The sequence below is a fragment of the Engystomops pustulosus genome, chromosome 5, assembly GCF_040894005.1.
Source record: "Engystomops pustulosus chromosome 5, aEngPut4.maternal, whole genome shotgun sequence".
Classification (NCBI taxonomy): Eukaryota; Metazoa; Chordata; class Amphibia; order Anura; family Leptodactylidae; genus Engystomops; species Engystomops pustulosus.
In genome coordinates, this window is record NC_092415.1 from 70,860,184 (window position 1) to 70,885,844 (window position 25,661).

General features: G+C 40.2%; 1 protein-coding gene across 12 annotated transcripts in view; it reads left to right on the forward strand.

The window, feature by feature from the left end:
* C5H18orf63 (chromosome 5 C18orf63 homolog) overlaps positions 1–25,661 on the forward strand; it is a 55,546-nt gene that overhangs the window by 476 nt on the left and 29,409 nt on the right. For 5 of the 12 annotated variants that reach the window (XM_072152331.1, XM_072152328.1, XM_072152333.1 and 2 more), the window contains exons 2-8: positions 682–816; positions 4,793–4,871; positions 7,529–7,582; positions 10,788–10,899; positions 13,181–13,222; positions 14,725–14,801; positions 18,546–18,625. In XM_072152331.1, coding sequence (XP_072008432.1) covers positions 695–816; positions 4,793–4,871; positions 7,529–7,582; positions 10,788–10,899; positions 13,181–13,222; positions 14,725–14,801; positions 18,546–18,625 — 566 coding nt within the window. In that variant the 5' untranslated portion in view covers positions 682–694. Of the gene's footprint in view, positions 1–649; positions 817–848; positions 905–4,792; positions 4,872–7,528; positions 7,583–10,787; positions 10,900–13,180; positions 13,223–14,724; positions 14,802–18,545; positions 18,626–25,661 lie in introns of those variants that run through there. The other 7 variants (XM_072152329.1, XM_072152332.1, XM_072152337.1 and 4 more) reach the window with 5 other exon arrangements.

Consider the following 25,661-nt stretch of genomic DNA (forward strand, 5'->3'; position numbering starts at 1 on the left):
TTGACACAAAATGTGCCACAAGTGCGTTCTTGGACTGTTTCTAAATGGACTAACAACGCCTGCGTTCTTGTATGTTTACCATGCATTTGGCTGGTTTGCCAGGATTAAAACCAGACAAACGCATGGTAAACATACAAAAACACATTCGTTTTCAGTCTAAGAACTGTCCAAGAACGCATCGTGTGACAGCACCCTGAGGGTGCGTTCACACGTTGCGCTTTGGTTGTGTTTTCATTGCGTTTAAAATGCATTACAACAGCTGAGGAGAGGTTGATTTGCCTAATTACATTACTATTTACAATTGTTAACGTGATGTTAATGCATGCGCCTAAGGGCGCGTTCACACATTGCGTTTTGGTTGCGTTTTCATTGCGTTTGAAACGCATGTACAACAGCTGATGTGAGGTAATTACATTACCGTTTACGTTTGTAAACGCAATGTTAACGCATGCGTTACTACGCATACTTCGGTATGGCAGTATATGGGGATTTTTATCCTCATACATCACAATGTGCAATTAGTACATAGTAATGAATGGGTTAAATCCAGACAGCCTCAGGTCTTCGGAAGTATACTGTATTACTATACCATCAAAATGTAAGCTCTGAATAACATAAAGTCTTGACAATTTGGTTTTATATATTATAGGGAATATGTATTGCTTTTTTTTTTGGGGACAGTTTGAGCGTCCGGATGGCAGAATCAATATTTTTCTGGGACTTGCCGGACCTGAAAAAACTTTGTGCAGTTAGAATGGTAATGAACGTTGGAATATCACAAACTGATATTAGAGAAAAACAAGTAAAACTTTGCAGGTAACTTTGATTTTGCAGTCTTTATATTTCAGAATTGTTCCCCAACCATTGACCCAGGAATCAGTAGAGCACATGGTTAATTTCCCAGGTATTAGAAGTTGATTGAGGGAAGATGAAGGTGCTGACTGAAGGAGTGATGGGTGTGCCTGGTCCCTGCACTTCTGTTATTAACACTTCCTAATTGCCCGCAGCACTAATAGTTCACAGCTGTTTTGGTACTGTAGGCAGTGGGATGTGTGAGGAGCAGATGCCTGGGCACTGGTCAGCCACTGCTTGTGCGTCATACTCCTCTTGTGACCTTGGCCCAAATGATCCCCAGCTGTGGGCTGCAGTTGTTGGTGTGTAGCATACATTTGGCTGGATAGGTGGAGAGGTGAGCTTTCTTTACCCCTCCCCTTTCCATAGGGAGGCATGCTGTCGGGCCATACGTATGGCAAAAGATAGAGCATACATTGGGGCAGATTTACTTACCCGGTCATGTTGCGATCCTGCGGTGCGTTGTCCAACGAGGATTCGGGTCTACCGCGATTCACTAAGGTCGTGCGTCCAATTTCCTGCATATGTTTCTTCCATGCCCAGGTCCGCCAAAGTTCACCTTCTTCTTCTTGGTGCATGTCAGTGCATATCTTGCGACACAATTCTAAATGTAAAATCCTGTGCATTGTCCGAATCTGTCACCCCCCCACCATTTCTGTCGCGTGTAAGCCGATGCGCCAAAATCCGATCGAGTGCGGTAACATCCCAGGGCAAATCGACGTAAAACGGAAATCGACGGGAAACCTGACGAAAATACGCTCCGCGGACCCTTAGTAAATAAGCCCCATTATCTTTTTTCTGGGGGCGGCACAGTATGGTGACACACGTGTGTGCTCACTGTACCGTGCCATAACATTGTACTCCTATAGTGGCTGTATGCTAGTTTACAGTCACCATATACAATCATCTGAAAAGGGCCTTACGCTATATTTACATCTTAAACATTTAGGGTGGGTCCACAGGATATACAGCTGATTGTGTAAGCTTGAAAACGTCCGTATGGGCACAGGTGATATGGCCTCATAAATTTGCGTCCATTTCATGGCCCCCATAGAGGTCTATGGCACCTGATCATGGTGCGTTGAGCACACAGTGGTCGTATCCTGTACAATGGCTCACGGCCTGGTGATCTGAAATTAATGGGGGAGGGAGGAGCTGTACAGGAGCACAAAGGTGGGGGGTGAGAACTGAGGAGTGATTGAGCGGCACAGACAAGTCACATGTTTTTGTTTTAATGCATCCAAACCAAAGCATACCCTGGCACTCACCATAAGATTTTGTCAGGAAACCAGGTAGGATAAAACAGGAAATTACAGGCAGTCCCCGGGTTATGTACAAGATAGGGTCCGGAGGTTTGTTCTTAAGTTGAATTTGTATGTAAGTCGAAACTGTATATTTTATAATTTGGCCCCAGTGACAATTGGAGTTTTTTTGCTGTAATGGGACCAAGGATTATCAATAAAGCTTCATTACAGACACCTTACAGCTGATTATTGCAGTCTGGGACTATAGTAAAGCATTCAGAGAGCTTCACCAGAGGTCAGAGGGTCTGTCTGTAACTATGGGTTGTCTGTAAGTCCTTAAGTAGGGGACCGCCTGTATATTGTAATGCAAATGCTCAAAAAAGACTAAAAAAGGCAACTTTGCAATGTATGTGTAACTTCCCGTTCAACAACCTTTTTTTAGTGAAAATTAGGTGCCTGGTTCCTTTTAACCGGTTCGCGACCGCCGCGTTCCGATGCATGGAGAGGGCTCACGGGCCGAGCCCTCTCTGTAGCCGGTAAGTCTCTGCTGCATATTGCAGCAAAGGCTTACCGGTAACACCCGCGATCGGTGCGGACACCGATCGCGGGTGTTTTCTTGCTGATCGCCGCCATCTTTCCGAGGATCGCCGCTCCCCGTGACGTCATCGGGGAGCGGCGATCCGTCGCCATGGTAGCTTCGGGTCTTACGAAGACCAGAAGCTACTTCGGGTTAACCCATTCATTACAATGTGCTATCAGCACATTGTAATGTATGAGGAGTAAAATCCCCATATACTGCCATACTGTAGTATGGCAGTATATGGTAGGATCGATCAGACAACCTAGGGTTAAAGTACCCTAGGGATTCTGTAAAATAGTAAAAATAAAAAAAAAGTAAAAAAAAAAATTATAATAAAAAAACCTAAAAATTCAAATCACCCCCCTTTCCCTAGAACTGATATAAATATAAATAAACAGTAAAAATCATAAACACATTAGGTATCGACGCATCCGAAAATGCCTGATCTATCAAAATATGATAACGTTTTTTCACTGCGTTTAACCCCGTAACGGAAAATCGCGTCCAAAGTCAAAACTGGCACTTTTTTGCCATTTAAAAAAAAATTAAAAATTCTATAAAAAGTGATCAAAAGGTCATACAGTCCTAAAAATAATATCATTGAAAACATCATCAAAAGTCGCAAAAGATGACACCACCCTCAACTCCATACAACGAAGTATGAAAAAGTTTTTGTACATGAGGTTTTAATTTTTGTAAATGTATGAAAACATTATAAAACCTATATAAATTTGGTATCCCTGTAATCGTATTGACCCAAAGAATAAATTAGATGCGTCATTTGTGGCGTGAAGTGAAAGACGTAATATCCAAGCCCACAAGAATACGACACAAATGCGTTTTTTCACCATTTTCACTGCATTTGGAATTTTTTTCCCGCTTCCCAGTACATTACATGGAATATTCAATGCGATCACTATGAAGTGCAATTTGTTATGCAAAAAACAAGCCGTCACATAGCTTTTTACGTGTAAAAATAAAAAAGTTATAGATTTTTGAAGGTGGGTAGTGAAAAATGGAAATGAAAAAACGGGAAAGGGCCCGGTCCTTAACCGGTTAAGAATTACTGTATATATATGTGGTGTGTGTATTCGTGCTGTAAAAACAGCAGCATAGTAGCAAAGGCCGCCATAGAAGTGCATTGTGCACAGCACGGTAAGGTGAACACAAACATGTGTCACCATACTATGCCGTCGCTGAAAAAAAGATAGAGCAGGGTCTATCTTTTGTCGGAAATATAGCAAGGTTGCATGGCTCCCTATGAGTGGGGAGGGGAAAGGAGCGCCCCCTTCTCCAGCCGACTGTGTGCTACGCCTCGGCCTTGGATGTACATTCCTGTGCATGAGGCCTAAATTGTCAGAAGCATGTTAAAGATCTGATAGGGTGTTATAGATTGTAACTGAGCCTCAGACATGAAGCCTATTCATAATAGGTGTATTGTTTAATACAAAATAGGGTTTTGATAATTATGTTGTTTTTGATTGTGGTATAAATAGCCAATATTTACCAATTTCACACTTAAAGAGGTATTTCCATCTTGGAATTCACATTTAATTTTATTAATTTGTTCATTTACATTTCTTCAATTGCTTGTTATTAAAAATGTTCCTGTGTGAAGATAGTTTCCCATAAATGTAGTTTTGATGTCCCTTAGAAATAAGAAAGACATCCTTTGCTACAACCACCACCTCTGGAAAGGTATGCACTCTTGAGTCATGTCTGACCACCTGAATTCAGCATTCATTACCCCAGGACGGCTGTGGGACTTGCAGTAAGGCCATTTCATTTGCAAAAACTATTTGTTTCTTTGAGCTTTCACTCCAGCATTGGTGGGCGTATCCAAGAGCAGCAGTCCTATACTTCTAAGTGACCATATTACTACATTTATAGGAAATTTAAGGGAGTTCTAAAATACTTGCATTGACTTTTCATTAAAGTGTAAGCTAGCATTTATACAGTACAAAGGGTAAAGTCTTGCCAATTGATGTTTTGTAATATATTAATATTTATCTAAATCAAATCTTGCAAATAGTATGAAAATAAAATAGTAAAATGCGTTAATAGTAGTTTTTAAAATGGTTTTCTCAAGGTTTCCATTAACATTTATATTTTTCAGAAGTTTGTTATTGCTGTTTGATCATATTGTAGCATCGCCATTGCCAGAAGATTTTAGGGAGATACTGGTCATCATGTCTGTAAGCTGTAATTCTTTTATTCATACTCTCCTGCAGTTTCCTCTTTTTTCCTTTTAATTGTAATTCTTACAGCACTAGAGTGAGACAGGCAGTCTTATACAGCATCAAACACTTTGATAAATCGTAATGCAGTAAAATAAATCTGACGTGGTATAAGGCTGTCCTCATATAGCTCCACCTATAGGAGAAGATAATAAGAGTCACAGAAGAGAGGAAATGCTTCAGAAATGTGTGATCATGTGTACCACCAGCACTTACTGTAAATCTGTTGACAAATGACATCTTTGATAATACTTCTTCTTATCTTCTACATGGCTGCCATGTCAGCGTCTCCCAGCCACTATTCATCTGCTAAACTGCAGATTTAGCAACACAAACCATTTTAGCAGATTCTTAACAGAAACGTAATACTTTTCTGCTGCTCTCATGGAGATCACTATTATGCCCCCACAATAACAAATATAGTAACAGTCCTCCCACAATAGCCAATATAGAACCAGTGCACTGTATCCACTAATGTAATGGCGACACCACAGTAGCCAATATAGTCACAGTGCCCCAAAAGTAGCCAATATAGTAACAGTGCTTTCATAGTAACCAACCAATATAGTAACAGCACCCCCATTGTAAACATTAGAGTAACAGTGACTGCAAAGTAGCGAATATAGTTATCATGCCTGACCCCACACAGTAGCCAATAGTCACAGTTGTTTTTTAACAAGTTCAGTAAGGTTCCAGAATTACTAAATTACAGATTAGGACATAGGCAGGCAGGAAGAATCTACCAGGATATCTACTTCTGATAGTGGATTCCTCATGGTAGGTTTCCTTTAAAGGTTTGTTAGCGTAGAACTGTTACAGAAAAATTGTTTTTTAAAAAATATTTTTTTCTATAATTATCCCTGAGGAAGAAGCCACAGCCATCTGTGATAGACATGAAATTGATGTAGCTATTGCAAAACACTGTCTTGATGATATTGTCAACCTTTAGACCCATTCAATAAAAAAGCTGAAAGGTTTTCACAGCTGAGAGCAGTCTTATGGCACCCTGTTGGCCCTCTCCTGGGAGCTCCAAGTAGAAAACTTCACTTGGGAAGGTCCCATGGAAAATCTCCATCCCAACAGTAATGATGACCAACATATCATTCTTGCAGAAAAAAAATACACAAAAAAAGATTTGACCCTATGAACGTCTACATTCACAAAAACAAACCAGGGATAACATGACTTGGCACTACCTCTTAAGGTACCGCATCCAGTTCTAGGACCAGTCTCTAGTTAATTTTAGTCTCCATTAGTTATGTGCCCTCCATGTAATGTTACTGATGCAGAGAAGAGAGATTGGTAGTGACTAGAACCATGTACTGTAATGGTTGGTTTTGGGATACGTCTCGGTGTGCCTTCCATGAAGTCTTCCTACTTTATTTCTCAATTATGCTGTCATATGTGATATAGAAACATTTTTAAAAATTCTTTGATTCGCCTGAACCCATGAAAATATCCTTATTATTATTCCCTTCCCCTGATTTTTGGGATATTTTTATTTCTTTACCCTTTTAATAAGTGGAGCAGCAAAATATGTGTTTTGTGTATGTATTTGATAGAGTTTCAATGTAGAGAATTCTCCCACTTAAAAAGAATGGAGAGGTGTGTCACTTTTACTGTGGGTACACTTAAACTGTGAGAGTTATTATCCAAAAAATTAAAGAGGTCCTGTAAAGATTGCAGACACTGGAGCAGGGATTTTAGCCCACTCCTCCATAAAGATCTTATCCAGATCTTTCAGGATTTAGGGCTGTCCTCCATAGATTTTTGATAGCATTCAGGTCTGGAGACTTGTTAGGCCACTCCAGGACCTTCACATGGAGTCACTCCTTTGTTGCCCTTGTTGTCTATTATGGGGAATTGTCATGCTGGTAGACCAAGCCATGACACATCTTTAAAGTGGTTGGACATTTTTCAATAAATATCCTCTATTAGACATGTCTCTGCATGTATATATACCTGTGTCTTTGCCTCCATGGAAAGATGCAGTCTTTCCATGTTCTCAGCATGCTGCCCTCATCTTACACACACAGCTGCCGTCTCTCTCACTGCTCCAAGTCATCCATGTGATGTCACCCTCTCTCTCTTCTCTCAATCTGTCCACACTGACAAACTGGAGTGAAGGGGTAGGGAGAAGGATGAATCATAGTCTCCTGATGCAGCTCCTCCTATTCAGCAGAGCTCACAGTTGTAAAAGTTGTAAAGAAACAAGAACATAGGGTCTGCACACAATACATGTAGTAGGACTGCTGAATCATTGATGAACATTCGTGGATTATCCACAAGACATTAAAGCACATGGATAACTTATGTAAAGAGTGGCCAACCCCTTAAATTATCTTGCAGAGAGAAGGAAGTTGATGGGAAAAATCACATGACACACTCCATCCTTTCTTAAATATAATATAATAATGATAATCGTGGCAACAGAGAACCAGCTGATATTAGGAGCAATTTCTGGATGATTATTTACATCAACTGGATCTCTAGAAGAAAAATCAGCACCTTGTCTCTTTTTATTCATATAGTGTATTGTATAACATTGAGAAAATATTTTCTGCCACCAAAATATTGACATAAAATCAATGAATATTTTTGTACTGCTTACGTAGATAACTTTCTTCAAAACCGGAAAACTTCAGATAGTTGCCGAAAAGCAACTTCAAGTAAGTAAATCCACAGCCTTGCATTATATGGAAATATGGTAAAAACTGTTTTCACTTTAAGATTTTAGACCTCTTGCTAGCAAAAAGTCTCCCTTTTAAACAGATGTTGTGAATTTTTCATTGGAGATATAAGTACTAGACAAGAAAGCTCTTTAAAAATTCCAGAGAGGAAAAAAATTTCCAATGCCGATGTCTCCAGTCCTTGATCACTCAACCCCATGGGCAACACCAAGACAGTGACTGAGAAGGCTCTACTGGTGTTTTCTGGTATGCCTGGAGATACCCAGAAACTGCAGTGCAGTAGGGACCAGTAACCTAAGTGACCTTTTGTTTTTTACAGCCCACATGTTTAGCCCATGTACTACAGCTTTTCTCCCTTGAATGGAATCTGATCTGCATTAACCTGGTCTGACCACAATTTAGAAAATGGAGCTGTCAACTTTCTGTTCCATTATCTCTTTGTCAACTGGAGGACAAATTTTATGGATATTTCAATATATATTTCAATATTTAGTTAAACTCTTTTAAATATTGCTTTAACCCCTTAACGACTTGGCCTTTTTTAGTTTTTTCACTTCCATTTTTCACTCACCAACTTCAAAAATCTATAACTTTTTTATTTTTCCACATAAAGAGCTGTGTTATGGCTTATTTTCTGCGTAACAAATTGCACTTCATAGTGACGGTATTTAATATTCTATGGCGTGTACTGGGAAGCAGGAAAAAAATTCCAAATGCAGTGAAAATGGTGAAAAACCACATTTGTGACGTTTTCTTGTGGGCTTGGATTTTACAGCTTTCACTCTGCGTCCCAAATGACATGTCTACTTTATTCTTTGGGTCGGTACGATCATGTGGATACCAAATTTGTATAGGTTTTATAATGTTTTCATACATTTAAAAAAATTAAAACCTCCTGTACAAAATATTTTTTTTTTATTTTGCCATCTTCTGGGGCCAATAACTTTTTCATACTTTGGTGTACGGAGCTGTGGGTGGTGTCATTTTTTGCGAATTTTGATGGTGTTTTCATTACTATAATTTTTGGGACTGTGCGACCTTTTGATCACTTTTTATTAATTTTTTTATATTTTTCAAAATGGCAAAAAAATGCCATTTTCGACTTTGGACGCTATTTTCCGTTACGGGGTTAAACGTAGTGAAAAAACATTATCATATTTTGATAGATCGGGCATTTTCGGACGCGGCGATACCTAATGTATTTATGATTTTTACTGTTTATTTATTTTTATATCAGTTCTAGGGAAAGGGGGGTGATTTGAATTTTTAGGTTTATTTATTATAATTTTTTTTTTTTAAACTTTTTTTTATTTTTACTTTTACTATTTTTCAGACTCCCTAGGGTACTCTAACCCTAGGTAGTCTGATCGATCCTATCATATACTGCCATACTACAGTATGGCAGTATATGTGGATTTTACTCCCCATGCATTACAATGTGCAATTAGCACATTGTAATGCATGGGTTAAAACGAAGTAGCCTCGGGTATTCGGAACACCCGAGGTTACCATGGCGACTGATCGCCGCTCCCCGTGACGTCATCGGGGAGCAGCGGCGATCGAGGTGAGAACACCCGCGATCGGTGCTAGCACCGATCGCGGGTGTTACCGGTAAGCCTTTGCTGCAATATGCAGCAAAGACTTACCGGCTATGGAGAGGGCTCGGCCCGGGAGCCCTCTCCATGCACCGGGACCCGGCGCGCGCCGTACTAGTACGGCGCGCGTCGGGAAGGGGTTAATAAACATACTAGCTGTAGCTCCTTGTGTTGCCTGGGATAGCTGCTCTTAGCTATAACATAATAGAATGGGTTTACAAATATAAAAAAAAATATTTTATATGTATCCATCTCTCTCTGACTGTCTCTAACTGTATCTGTCTGTATCTGTGACCGTTTATCTCTTAGTGTCTCTGACTGTCTCTGAGTGTTTCTGTTTCTGACTGTCTCTGACTTTAGTTTTCTCTAACTTTCTCTGTCTCTGACTGTTTCTGACTTTCTCTGTCTCTGCCTCTGACTATCTCTGTCACTGACTGTCTCTGTCTGTAGCTGACTGTCTATGACTCCAGTTTTCTTTGACTGTCTGTGACTTTGTCTGTCTGTCTCTGTCTCCAACTGTATCTGTCTCTGACTATCTTTGTCTGTCTCTGACTCTGCTTTTCTCTGACTGTCTCCGTCTCTAACTGGCTCTGTCTTTCTCTTACTGTCTCTGTCTCTTACTGTCTCTGTCTCTTACTGTTTCTGTCTCTTACTGTCTCTGTCTCTGACTGTTGCTGTCTCCGACTGTCTCTGTCTCCGACTACCTCTGTCTCCGACTACCTCTACCTCTGTCTCCGACTACCTCTGTCCCCAACTGCTTCTGTCTCCATCTGTCTTTGTCTCCGTCTGTGTCCATCTCTGACTTTCTCTGTCTGTCTCTTTCTCTGACTGTCTGGCTCTGTGACTGTCTCTGTATTTGTCTCTGATTGTCTCTTTCTGTCACTTTGTCTATGGGGGGATTTATCAGAAGTGTCTGAGAGCAGAACTGTTCTAGTTTCCCATGGCAACCAGTCAGTGCTCAATTTTCATTTTCCCACAGCTGTTTACAAAAAATCGCAGCTGATCTCTGATGGGTTTCCATGTGCAACTGGAACAGTTTTACCTCAGATATTTCTGATAAAAAAACCCCTATCTCTGTATCCCTATCCATCTTACCTCACACATAAGCTGTCTTGTACTCATTGCCTATAACCAATCAAATCTCAGAGGTCATATTAATGACCTGTTACAGAATAGCAACCAATCACGACTTATCTTCCAACTGCCACAGCAACAGCCAATGGTTACTGTGTATGGTGGTTATTGAGTGTATTTTGGAACGCACAGGTTGAAAACGTCTATGACGTTCCCTGAGTCACAGAGAGTGGCTGTGCAAACTTTGGTGAATGTAAAGTGACAGTGCAGATTTCTTTAGCGGACATACATACACACACACATTCAGCTTTATATATTAGATTTTGTCAGCTTTGTAGTTCTTTATAGGTCTAGATTTGATATAATGCATAGCACCGCAGATTTTTTACTACAGACCTTAAAATACAGAGAAGACATGTTTTATGCTTTACAAATGAATTGATGCTATATTAATTGTTGCAGTTCATTCTTGTAGCACAGCAGCAATTGATCATCCGTTTCTATGCTTATCTTAGATTGAGAGGCCTGAAAGAGTTAATCCTTCTATGCTTCAGACTTGTCTGTTTTACACAATCACAATGCGGCTTGCTCCCAACTGGAATAAGGCTGGACATCTTCTAATTTATGGTGAAAGGCTGATAAATTATTTGTTATTCCTATGTATAAATTTACTTTGGATACTTGCTGATGAACAACAGTTATATTATATTATTATATGATTACTTTCCTTGAAGGTGCCACATACATCTTTTCCTCTTGAGCACCCTGTAACCATATGTTTATATCTGCCTATTCTATACATAGTTTTCTGTCATCAGGAAGTTTAAACGGCACAAGTCATCTTCTTCTCAATGCCTCCTCCCCTCCTCCTCACTCATTGCCCTCCTTCAGTCTCTCCCCTGCTCCCTCCCCTGCTTACGTCAAGTAATTCTCATTTTAACTGCCCTCCACTCTCCTAGGCTCACTACACACTGCTGGCAGGGAGCCGGGTAAAGTTACAGAAACAATTAAAAAGCTGTGGACTTGTTTAGATCGAAAATCAACATACCAGAGGCTATTGGAAACTTATCAAGAAAAAAATGATCGTCCTAATGACATGTTCTATTTAAGAACTAAGGCTTTAACAAAGCAACATGCGTATCAGGAATATTTTTTTTTTTAAAGAACCTGTCACAATCACTATACACTCACTGTGTCCTAACACAGACAGTGAATGTATACATACACTGTACCTTTTTAAATTAATAAAATCACATAAAGGGGTATTCCCGGAATATGAACGTCTGCTACAATGCTATAATGCTATAAATAGGTGAGTACAACAAACCTTGATGTCACAAAATGGAGCTTAAATAGTTTGCTTTAATGATTCACAAATGTTATGACCTTCTAAAGTAGATAGAGTTATCACCAAGATAGCCACCACTGGAAACTACAAGTCCCATGATAGCACCACTATCTCAGGTTCTGCTCCTAGTGATGATCTAACAGACTGTCCTGCTCTGTTACCATAGTAATGATGTATAACTGCCATCACTGCACGTTACGTCACTGAGATGGTTCTCACTACAACACTGACCACACTGGATGCACTGCAACCAACCGACTACAGCCAAACTTAGCGATGTTCATATGACCTGCCCAGGCAAGTGCAGGACATGTGATGTGGACATGTGACCAGCGGCCATCTTCTGTTCTGTGTCTCCTCCACAGAGACAAAATCAATGGACTGATTAAAGGGCCAGTAGTATTTTAATTCTTCATTCCAGTGTATGTCAACAGAATTTTTCTGCTAAGGGGAACAAACTTTTAAACAACTAATTACAATGTAGTGTATAATTTAATGACCCATTTGAATGTGAATTATACTTATTCCTGAAATACCCCTTTAACTTCCCCACTCTCCTACGGCTTCCTCTTCTCTTTTGCTGATGACTCCTACAGTGTGATGATGCCATCATCTGCAGGATCAGATCAGTGAGTGCGCTACACAGGAGCTCACAGATGAAGCACTGCTGCGCAGTAATTATCAATCGCATTGGCATCTTAAAGACCCCAATGCTATTGATTATTGTGCAATATGGAGACCTCCACCTGGCCACATGGTCAATGCTCCAGGCGGTCACTTGTCCCGCATGGTGGTAGAAACAGCCCTGATGAGAGACCATAGGGTTGTCTTTTGACAAGTGTCATTGTCTACTTGTGGAAACAAGACCGAACATTCCCTATATTTCAAAATTTAAAAAAAAAAGAAAACTGTAATGCATATGCATGAGGGTCACATTGAGTCACACACTGGGGTAAACCCAACTATCTTGGTCTTTATTGCACTTACAATTGCACACCAGAATTGCACAAAGTCAAGGGGAGGCATTTTCCACTAGTGGAAACGAGAACCAACACACCCCACATTCCAAATTGGAATGAATGTCGGTGAAATATGAGTTATAGAGCCTGATAGCGGATTTTGAGATGGAATTGACACCGATTTTCTGCTTAGTTAATGCGCCTGACTTCTACATAAACACATTTACAACCTAATTTGAAACTAGTTGTTTCATAACCACTTATTATAATATGTGTCCCATGCAGAGAATTGGTAACCTGAAGTTATCAAGGCCGATCATAGCTCTTCAGCTATATTACAAATTACCAAACAAAGAAATATCCAGTCAACAAATAGCCGCTGCAAGGATTTCTAAGCCGGGATCAGTGTGAAATCCAGAAAAAATAACAGTGCTGTCCATTTGTTCAGGCAAAATAGATCCAAAAATAAAACCATGTTTTAATTTAATGATATTTTTGGAACTATTTTGCCTGGAAGTTGAACAGCACTTTTGTTTTTCTGTATATTACAAATTACTTACCAGAATATTGTCATGTAAAAATAATTTTTTTCTTTTTATAGGAGCTGATTTTTTAACAAAGTCAGGAAAACAAGACGCAGTTTGTACGTTTATTGTGATAATCATGAGTATAAAGAGGAGTGAAAGTATTTATGTGTTCTTTTATTAATAAAATGTATTAGTGTATCAAGGAGTGACTGGTGGAACACATGCCATGAGTACTATGTACCTGGGGGTTCGGGAATGGGGGCATTGGTATGGTTTCAAAATACAAGGCTAGAAAAACAAACAGAAAATTTGCTTTAATAGAACATAGCACTATTATGGGAGGCCAGGCAGAATACAAACAAAGTCTGTGCGACAAAAATAATGCTAATGAGCCTGAATTAAGGGGCAGCTATCTGTTGTAACCTAAGCCAATTAATATGAGGTGCAAAGTACAACTAGACCAGTGGTGGTGAACCTATGGCACGGGTGCCAGAGGTGGCACTCGGAGCCCTTTCTGTGGGCACTCAGGCCATTGCCCCAATTTCACCAGACAAGACCACATCCACAAAATCTTCCTGCAGTCCCAAGCAACTTAAGGAATGCTGCTCTCTGTGCTATTTTAAAGCAACACTTCACTGGCGGTTGGAAACTTCTGGAAAAGTGAGAAGGTGATGACTGAACTGCACTGTCTTTGGAGGTAATCCTGCTGGACCCACTATTCTTCCTGGAGAGAAGCTACAATGATGGTCTGAATTTGCCCACCTTCTTTCAACTGCATTGGTGGCCTGAGGAAATCCAATGCAATTGAATGATGTTTAAGAACAGGTAGCAATAAGTTACTGCTTGAAATGCCATGTTGGCACTTCATGGTAAATAAGTGGATTTTGGTTGTAGTTTAGGCACTCGGTCTCTAAAAGGTTCACCATCACTGAACTAGACTGTCTTAAATTACAACAGATTAATCATCCAGCAGCAGACTGGAGCAGCATAAGACTGTCTTGTTCCCTGTCTTTGTCTTCCCTTACAACACTTTTGATAAATCTGTGTATATTCTGCTACTTTTGGATTTTGTTGCAGTAAACTGTGAATGCTGTCTCCAATCAGTCTCTCAGTACCATTTTTGTCGCACTCCTAATGAATTTAACACCAGTTTGGGTTTAAAGTCTAGAGTTTAGAGTCATTGACATAAATGCAATAAGGTGCACATTTACATCACAAATGGAGAATTTCTCTTCACCTAGCTAAATGGTGTGCATTGCGATAAGTATTCATACTTACATAGAAGTTATTTATCACAATCAGATACTCCTCCATAACTATCATATGCATCATATACTGAACAAAATACTTGCTTTAATTAAGATATCATGACCAGTGTAATAATCACTGACTCTATAACAAGTAATGAACACTTGAGAAGTGAGGGGCCTAGGATCTCCATAACTGCATGAGTGGTGTTGATTGGTATGGGTCATCTACCAGTCTTATAATAATGATAACATTTCAGAGAATTTCTTCAACTTGTAATTCATTTCTTATTAATTGCAACTTTAACCTGTAATTTTGCTTGTAATTATCCTCATGACTTTCTGTATAAATGTATTTATGTTTACTCTAGCGATTTCCATCAATGTCTTGGAGAATCAACTAGTTATCACTGTACAAGTGCACACTGTTCGCCTGGCACCTTGTCAGGTAATTTTCAAGTTTATTTATTCATGGTCCTATAAGACTTTTGATTTAGTATTTGACTTTCCTTTTGTTAGCAATGATGGAGCTGTATTTTGTTATGGTAAACAATGCACTTTGCTGCTTCTGCATCTGTTTTAAAGTATAAAAAAGTTATCTACATATACAGTTCTAAATAACACAATTTATTTATCATCTATCCACAACTAAATCTACTGCTAGTCTCTGGCACTATGGCCCTTAGCCTCCTGTTTGCCCTCACTGCACTTAGATATTTGATGCAAAATACAACTCCTAGAAACCTAGCATTAATCAAATGAATTGAAGGGATTCCTCCATTAATAAATCAGCATATAAAATACTTAGCATTTATAAGATACTTTTGCACTAAACGCCTTCAGGGATGGGAAAGTTTAATAAAGAATTAATCTAACCATTATACTTAACCCCTACGGGACACAGCATCTTTTGGCCTAAAGGACGCGGACCCATTTTTCAAATCTGACCTGTGTCACTATAAGTGGTTATAGCTTTGGAACGCTATGAGAAATCTAGGGGATTTTGAGATTGTTTTCTCGTGACACATTGTACTTCAAATTAGTTTAAAAATTTGGATGAAATCTTTTGCGTTTAGTTATGAAAAAAAACAAAATTTGGCAAAAAATTGGAAAAATTCTATATTTTCAACGTTCTAAATTCTCTACTTTTGATGCAGATAGTCATAGCACCCAAATAAATTCATAACTTACATTTCCCAAATGTCTGCTTTATGTTGGCATGGTTTTTTTAAGATTCCACATATTTTACTAGAATGTTATGAGGCTCAGAATTTAGGTATCATTTTTCACATTTTTTGTAAAATCACCAAAACCCGTATTTAGATGGACCTGCTCAACTTCTAATTGACACTGAGAGGCCTAAATAATAGCTAGACTCATAAATTACCCCATTGTGGAAACTACACCCCTCAACGTATGAAAAACCACTTTTAAGAAGTTTGTTAACCCTTTAGGTGTTTTATAGGGGTTAAAACAAAACGGAGGTGCAGTCTGAAAATTGTAATATTTTTTCACAATACACTCATTTTGGGTGGAAAATTAAACATTTACAATGGATTAAATGAAAAAAGGCTCCACAAAGTTTGTTACCCAATTTCTCCCGAGTACACCGATACCCTATATGTGGTGGTAACCTGCTGTATGGGCGCACGCCTGGGCATAGGAGGGAAGGAGGCGCCATCCAGATCCGATTTGCTATGTCACATTGTACAGGCTATAATTTTTTTCTTTTTTTATTGAGGACCTATAGGGGCTTATTTCTTTTGCCACATGAGATGCACTTTTCTGGTACATAATTTTGGGGCATCTATAGCTAATTGGTGAGATTTAATTAAAGCTTTGTTGGTGGAGGAAATGAAAATCGTCAATTTTTAGGAACATTTTTATGTGTTTTTTTTTGGCCGTTAACCATACCATAAAAATAGTATATTATTTTTATTCTATGGGTCGCCACGATTACAAAAATACTTCATTTATATATATTTTTTATTTTTTCCCATTTTTACTGAATAAAAAGTAATTTGGCAAAATTGTTGTTAATTTTAGCATCACCGTCTTTCATATGCATAACTTTTTTATTTTTCACCTCACAAATCTGTTTAAGGGCTTATTTTTTGCGAGAAGGATTGTTCTTTTTAGTGGTCTTATTTTAGATTGCGTAACTTTTTTAAATCACTTTTTAGAGCATTTTTAAAGGGCATTAATAAAAAATCATCTTTTTTTCAGAGAGAGTTTTTTTAGGTTGTTTTTTACGGGGTTCACTTTGCGGATCTAATAACGATTCTGTTTTATTATGCAGATTTTTACGGACGCAGGGATACCAAATATGTGGGGGTTTTGTGTATTTTATTCAATTGTACTGAATAAAAACTAATTTGGAGAAAATCTTATTCATTTTAGCATCACCATCTATTCATATGCATAACTTTTTTATATTTTGGCTGACAAATCTGTTTAGGGGCTTATTTTTTGCGAGAACAGTTGTTCTTTTTAGTGGGCTTATTTTAGAGTGCATAAAATTTTTTAAATCACTCTTTAGAGCATTTTTTATAGGGTATTAATTAAAAATTATCTTTTTTTCGGAACTTTTTTGCGTTTTTTTCCTCCGGCGTTTACCGTGCGGGTCCAGTAATGATTCTGTTTTATTATGCAGATTGTTACGGACGCGGCAATACCAAACATGCGGGGTTTTTTTGTGTTTTTATGTTTTTTATACTTTATTAAGTGTTTTTATGGGAAAGTGACATTTTAGGGGCTTATATTTTTATGTATTTATTTTTTATTTATTATAATGTGTAGTGTTAAGTGTTTTTGCATAATTTTACTTCTACATACTTGAACTTAAACCAGTGATACTCTGATCACTGGTTTAAGTTCAATACACTGCTCTACAATACTATTTTATTGTAGAGCAGTGTAAACTGTCTAAGCATGCTTGCGCATGCTCAGACAGTTTGCAGTCAGACCCGGAAGGGTTCTGGCTGCCATGGAAACCGGGCAGCTCCGGGGCACATGCCAGTCCTCGGAGCTGCCCAGGAGAGGATCGGATCCCCCGGTAAGCGGCACGGGGGATCCGATCCATAGGGGGAAGACCCTTACACGCCGCGGTCATGCTTGACCGCGGCGTGTAAGGGGTTAACACCCGCGATCGGAGTCGGCTCCGATCGCGGGTGTTAGCGCAGGCTGTCAGCTGTACTAGACAGCTGACAGCCGCTGCTTCTGGTACCGGCTCCGTTCGTGAGCCGGTGCCAGAAGCAGGACGTTATAGTGCGTCCTGGTGCGCTAAGTATCTAGCCACCGGGACGTACTATAACGTCCTGGTGCGCCTAGGGGTTAAAAAGCTCTGTAGTCTATTTGTCTTACACCGAAATTCACTTTGAATGCATGAGGCGCTGCCACATTTTTTTTCACACAGGTTACTTAGTTTAGTATACTATTCCGTGTAAGAACATCATATTACAGATACAGATTCATACAAAAAGTAGCCAAAAGTCAAAAGGCATTTTGAGTGAGTTGGAAAGCTTTATTCTAAAACTAGGACTGATCAAGATTTTGGAAGGATTGATATGGCTTTACAGGCGGTCCCCTACTTAAGGACACCCGACTTACAGACAACCCATAGTTACAGACGGACCCCTCTGCCCACTGTGACCTCTGGTGAAGCTCTCTGGATGCTTTAAAATAGTCCCAGATTGCAATAATCAGCTTAAAATTGTCTGTAATGAAGCTTTATTGATAATTCTTGGTCCTATTACAGCAAAAAAATTTGAAACTCCAATTGTCACTGGGGCAAAAAAAAAAAATTGTCGGGAACTACAATGATAAAATATACAGTTTCGACTTACATACAAATTCAACTTAAGAACAAACCTACAGTCCCTATCTTGTACGTAACCCGGGGACTGCCTGTACTATAATATATCTGCCCCACTGTTTATACATCATAAATATTTACAAAATATCCCATAGCTAGGGTTCCAACACCTAGAACCACCACAGATCAACTAGGTTATAAATATTTTTAGGAAAACTGGTAATAGCAGTAAAGGTTGAAGTGCAGCCTTTAGAATTCGGAGTACTTATTTTAGAATTTTTATAATGATAAAAATAAACCTCCTTTGCGGCTAACTCTTCTTATTATTAAATGATTTACACATTTTTTTACAAAGTTTTTTACTCTCTTTTTATCTAGCTGTGTGATTTTGATGTTCCCCCTGAATCAACTGTAATAAAGAAAAACTTTTCAAGTAATTGGTGCTACGTCCTACCAAGGTAAAGTGTAATTAAAGCGGTTGTCCATAGAATTTTTTTTTTTTAAAACAATCCAGCTGGCAATGTTAAACAGTTTATTGATCCTGTGAAAGACCAATTTACATTTTGGGTTCAACAATAATCTCTAAACACATGTGCGGCTGCTCAACAGGTCCTAATGAAGTATTGGGCAATGATGTTAGCCTAGGAGGCAAGTGACTGTATGGTTAACCCCTTCCCGACATGTGACGTACTATTACGTCACATGTCGGGTCCCGGTACATGGAGAGGGCTCGTGGGCCGAGCCCTCTCCATAGCCGGTAAGTCTTTGCTGCATATTGCAGCAAAGGCTTACCAATAACACCCGCGATCGATGCCGGCACCGATCGCGGGTGTTTTACTGCTGATTGTCGCCGGCAAAAGTGCGGTGCGCGGGCGCCGCCATCTTTCCATGGATTGTCGCTCCCCATGACGTCATCGGGGAGCGGCGATTCGTTGCTATGGTAGCTTCGGGTTAACCCATTCATTACAATGTGCTATCAGCACATTGTATTGTATGAGTAGTAAAATCCCCATATACTGCCATACTGTAGTATGGCAGTATATGATAGGATCGTACAGACACCCTAGGGTTAAAGTACCCTAGGAAGTCTGAAAAATAGTAAAAATAAAAAAAAAGTTAAAATAAAAAAATTAGAATAAAAAAACCTAAAAATTCAAATCACCCCCCTTTCCCTAGAACTGATATAAATATAAATAAACAGTAAAAATCATAAACACATTAGGTATCACCGCGTCCGAAAGTGCCCGATCTATCAAAATATGATAACGGTTTTTCACTGCGTTTAACCCCGTAATGGAAAATCGTGCCCAAAGTCGAAAATGGCACTTTTTTGCCATTTAAAAAAAAATAAAAAATTCTATAAAAAGTGATCAAAAGGTTGTACAGTCCTAAAAGTGATAACATTGTAAAGGTCATCAAAATCCGCAAAAAACGGCACCACCCACAGCTCCAAACACCGAAGTATCAAAAAGTTATTAGCGCCAGAAGATGGCAAAATCCCCCCCAAAAATTTTGTACAGGAGGTTTTAATTTTTTTAAATGTATGAACACATTATAAAACCTATACAAATTTGGTGTCCCCATAATCGTACCGATCCAAAGAATAAAGTAGACATGTCATTTGGGGTGCATAGTGAAATCCGTAAAATCCAAGCCCACAAGAATACGACACAAATGCGTTTTTTTACCAATTTCACTGCATTTGGAATTTTTTTCCCGCCTCCCAGTACACGACATGGAATATTAAATACCAGAAAATAAGCCGTCACACAGCTCTGTACATGGAAAAATTTTTGAATGTGGGGAGTGAAAAATGAAAACGCAAAAACGAAAAAGGGCTGCGGCGGGAAGGGATTAAGGCCTAGCTGGCTATTACAGAAGCCTTCTCCTGGCAAAGGGCACCTTCTACATGTGTCAGGGAGCGTAAGATTCCCCATGAAAAAATCCTGTCTAATAAAGGCTGATGTTAAAGAAGAGGCCTGTGATGTTAAGAGGTTAGCCAAGGCCACACAAGAAATTAAAATATTCTTCTTACAGTCTCTTTATGATCCAACTGGAAAAAGGAAGGACAGTGTATGGAATGGCTACTTCTTTGAACTTGTCAGTCTTAGAATGCTCCCTAGAGTATACAATATGTGATGACAGATGGAAAAATAAATCAAAATATTCTAAGGGTTTCCATGGTGCTCTATTTCACTTGAAAGTAAGTTGAATGTGAATGCAGACATAGAAGAAAGGCATAAATGGTACTCAACACCTTGGAAACTTCAAATAGTAGAAAAAATATAAAAAACAAGCGGCACTCACCCAAGAACTCTTCGTTTATTTACATCTCATAGGACAGAGAGGTGTTGCAGGACATAACTCACGGCAATGGGCCGTTTCGAGCACTCCTGCGCTTTGTCAAGCCGTATGAGAGACGCCTGTGGCTGTAAGAAGTTAAATGCTCAGCCGCTGACGTCATACAATCAACAGTGTCATGTGACTGAGGGGCGTGTGTGGACGGTCTCATGTGATCGAGTCAGCTGGGAAGGGAAATAACCACCTCCCTCGTCGCTCGAGATGGCTGCGATCACCGTCCACACAAAGTAGGTAAAAACCCAATCAACCAAATAAAAACAACCATATTATTTCTAATATCCACTGTAAAGAACAATGAAGAAGAATGTAGTTTCACCTAATGGTACATATAAAGCAATTGTGAAATATACTTCATTTTTTAGTTAGAGGAAAACTGCCATGTCATTTAACCCATTCGGACCTTCTGCCTCCGTGCGGAGGCTCCACCTCGCAACGGAGCAGTTCTCTGTTCCTATCTCCTCCATTGGCACTACAGGTTACTCGTTCAATCCGTGCAAAGGAAAGCGTGTTCACATCGCTCGCATGTGTTTCACGCATATGTTGTATAAACCTTTGTGAGCCTTTTCCTGACACAACTGATCTGCGATGCTCCCTAAATCGGATAAATAGGGGTCTGATGGTTTTTCCAACATAGAATCGTCTAACTAGCAAGTTTCTCATTGTAGGGTTGCGTCTAAAGGTGCCTATGGGTCTATTCTCTGTCAATTTTTTAAAATCAGGATGCCTCTCAAGTATGGCCCAATTTTTTGGGATAGCTTTACTTTATATTATCTCCATTGGGACTAAACTCAAAAGCAAAGATGAACCTATCTTTGTTCTTCTTCTTATTTCTAGTCCTGTGTAGGAGCTGGTGTCTGTCTAACTGCACTGCTTTTTCATATGCTGCACCAATTATCTCATCCGGATATCCTCTAAGTCTAAGCCTATCTCTCAACTCGATAGACTGCCTTTGAAATGACTCATCAGAGTCGTTTATACGTCTGAGACGAACGAATTGGCCGTAAGGTACTGCCTTTTTCACGGAGTCAGGGTGGGCACTCTTATAATGGAGTAAGGCATTTGTTGATGTTGGTTTGAAATAACTGCTTACTCTAATACAATCATCGACAATGTCCAATTGGACGTCCAAAAAATTAAGTTGTTTATCCCCAAAATTGCACGTAAAGAGCATGTTCATTCTGTCTTCACTGTTTAAAAACTCAACAAACTCAAAAAAATCTTTCTGGGTACCGGACCAAGCCATGAACACATCGTCGATGTATCTTAAATATGTGTTTATATACTTAATACATGGATTATCCTCTTTATTTTCATTTAACAACACACTATCTGCATTGTTAAATGAAAATAAAGAGGATTCGCATGACATATCAATTTCGATATATATACAACAGAATTTAGAGACAATTGGTGCAGCATATGAAAAAGCAGCACAGTTAGACAGACACCAGCTCCTACACAGGACTAGAAATAAGAAGAAGAACAAAGATAGGTTCACTTTTGCTTTTAGTCCCAATGGAGATAATATACGTAAAGCTGTCCCAAAAAATTGGGCCATACTTGAGAGGGATCCTGATTTGAAAAAATTGACGGAGAATAGACCCATAGTCACCTTTAGACGCAACCCTACAATGAGAAACTTGCTAGTTAGAAGTAAATTCAATGATGGAGGCAATACTTGGCTGGAGAGAGGGACTCCAAAAGGTAATTTCGCGTGTCACCATTGTAATTTTTGCAGATATCATTTAAGAGCAAAAGCTCTTCAGATAGGAGCTATCACTACCACAGTTAAACAATTTATAAGTTGTAAGACTGACTATGTGGTTTATGTTATTTTTTGCCCCTGTAGACGATTCTATATTGGAAAAACCATCAGACCCCTATTTATCCGATTTAGGGAGCATCGCAGATCAGTTGTGTCACTTGTTTTTACACACTCCCCACCTCAGGTCGGTACGATTACGTGGATACCAAATTTGTATAGGTTTTATGGTTCAACATCAAACTTTATTGATCATATCATCATGTTATCGCATACAATAAAGTATTACATATCTTGTGACCTTTGTGATCTTGTGTATACATTCAAATTATCAGAGTATTTGTATTAAGAGGAAAGTGCATGTGGCACAAGGCCACAGGTAAACTAATTGTTACAAGAAACATAACAAAATGGCATTGCATCCTGCCTAAGGGAGTTGAGAAATTTGGAGGTGGTTTACAGATAAAAAAAAAGACAGAATACGAGGGGGAAGTGGGGTTTAAGAGAGGCATACTACAAGGGTAGGGGAGGGTCCTGCGGAGCAAAGAAGCAAGTATTTTCCACTCCAAATCTACTCTAAGATTCATGAGGGTTCCCGCCTCTGGTCAACCAATCATGTAGAGCAGGGGTGGATCTGTAGTCAATTCAAGCGGACCAAATGTTATTGAAGTGCTCATAGCTGCTCTCATCACTGGCCTTTAATTCCTCCATGCGCCTAATTGAATCCAGCGCTTCTATCCATTGTAGTCTGATGGGAGCCTCAGTAGATCTCCATAATCTGGGGATTATTTGTCGCATGGCCATAAGGAAGTGGCGTAGTAGGTTTTTTTTTGTATTTTGAAACAGTTCCGGACTACATGGACAGAAGCGCCAATTCATGGGTGGGAGCAATCTTTCCCTTGCAAATGATGCTGTTGTAGAGGTCAAAGATGGCCCGCCAGAGCTCTTGTATGGGTTCACATTCCCACCAGATATGGAGCATGGTACCCATCCCAGTACCACAATGCCAGCAAGTGTCTGGGACAGATGGGAACATTTCATGTAACCGTACTGGTGTCCTATACCACTGGGTCAGGATTTTATAGTTTCGTTCTTGCATGCGGCAAGAAACTGATGACTTGTGTGTCAAGGTTAGCGCCTTCTGCCACTGCGCAGGGGTAAATGATGTGTTAAGTTCCCCTTCCCAGGCACTTGCACATCCTGGACGGGAATCTGCCACGTCCACATGTGTCAGCATAGAATAGACCAAGGAGATTGCATGTGGAGGTGCAGAGGAGGAGAGACAGAGGTCTTCGAATGTAGAGTTAGTCAGCAAACTCCCCAACTCTCCCAGTGAAGAAACATAGTTACGGATCTGAAAGTAAAGGAGCCATCTGGTTGATGGGACACCAAGTAGGGTCGTCACCTCAATCTGAGGTCTGATTCCTGTTTCCGTTATGATGTCCTTTAATCTGGGAAAATATGAGGAGCTAGTGTATGACAGTGTGTGGAGCGATAACAGGATTGCCAAGTAACGGAGTGAGTGGGCCTGGAGACTTTATTAATCCTGAAGTGTGTGCAAATTTGCGCCATGATGTTAGGAGGAGTGTTAGTAGTGGTGAGAGGCCTTTGTGAGGATGTCATGTGGGCCACCAGAATGCTCCGAGTGCTATGATCTAGTTCCATCTCTACCCAGAGTTTCGAGGAGCGCTTTTGGATGATGTCTAGGACATAGGTGGTGATGGTCACCTTATAATAACCGAAGAAATCTGGGAGCCCTGCACCTCCATCAAGTTTGTGTAACGTTAGTGTAGCATGTCTGATGCGAGGTCTGGAGCTACGCCAGACAAAATGTTGAGTCATGCGTCTGAGTTTATTGACGTAGTAAATGGGAAGGGGGATAGGAATGGTTTGGAAGAGATATAGGAGGCGAGGAAGCACATCCATTTTGAGGACATTAATCCTCCCAAACCATGACAGGGGAAGTTGTGCCCATTTCTCTAGGTCTCCTTCGATAGTCCGTAGCATGGGTTTAATTGAGATTAAAAAGTGTGGTAATGTCAGCGGGGATATGTGTGCCTAGGTAGTGTATGGATTTAGTGGCCCATCTAAAGGGGAATGTTGCTTGGGGCCTAAACCTATTTGTCTGAGCACCGCTACCAGGAACTCCCACCTCACCCTGTCGAACGCCTTCTCTGCGTCTATCTTAAGAAGGAATAGTTTGTTACCGTTCGTGCGCACTCTCGCCATTAGAGAAATGGTTTTTACCGTATTGTCTTTGGCCTCCCTCCCTGGCACAAAGCCCACTGGGTCTTGATGTATGAGATTTGGGATATGGGTCTGAAGACGAAAGGCCATCATTTTTGCGAGCAGTTTTATGTCCACATAGGTCTAAAGTCCCCAAATGTAGACAGTGATTTTCCCGGATTGGGTAAGACTGTAATGATTGTGCAACACCCTCGCCGATGCAATGGCGAGGTAGTGCTTGCGAATACGTCCCACCTGTAGGTAACACCACATTACACTACATGGTCCTTATAGGATCAAGGGGAAATTGCAGTGGTTAATCCTGCCTGGCAAGGCAGATGTTAATTTGTGATGTAATTATATCAACCAATGTCTGTGTTACATCCTGTCTTTGTGCACTGAGAGGTAATTGGAGGAGCAGCCACCACCTGACCAAAGGGAGGTAATAAACCCCCCTGGCCAAGAATGTTCTAGAGGTCTTAGAGAGAAATCTCTCTCAGGAGAGAGACCGGTCCTAGTCAGGCCCTCTGGGTCTGCAGGACGCAAGCAGAGAGTAGTTAGCTGAGCAGTAGCTCAGAGTCTCTAGCATACCAGACCAGTGCAGGAAGAGCCTAGCCCCTGCCTGAAGTGGAGCATTAGACTAGAGTTTGTGTAGTGAGGAAAAGGGGTATCATTCCTACCTTCAAGGGTGATACCTGAAGAGTTCCAGGACCGAGCTGAAGCCTCCTCTAAGGACACAGCTGCCTCCCAGCCTGCTCCTACATCCAGGCTGGTGAAATACATCCTGTGGCTCCCTCCAAATACCTCTCCAGTACTCCACCTGTTAAAGGCACGTTTTCTGCAGTTCCTGCCGGTTGCAATAAACGAACTGTAAGTTGTTTTCTTCAACTTCTGTCTCCGTCTGGTCCCTGCTACTACAACTACCATCATCACCGGCACCCTGTCCATCACCCAGAGACTCACACTCGGGACATTAAGGGGTTGCCCCAGGGAGATCCGCTATAGCAGCCGCTCCATCATCATTTCTTGCCAACACCACCCTGCTGGAGACCTGCCAGGCTGTAGGACAGCCCTCCGGTTCCCCCGTACCAAGCACCGTGACAATAGCGTGCTTAGGCCGCAACCGCCAGCCACTCCGGTACAGC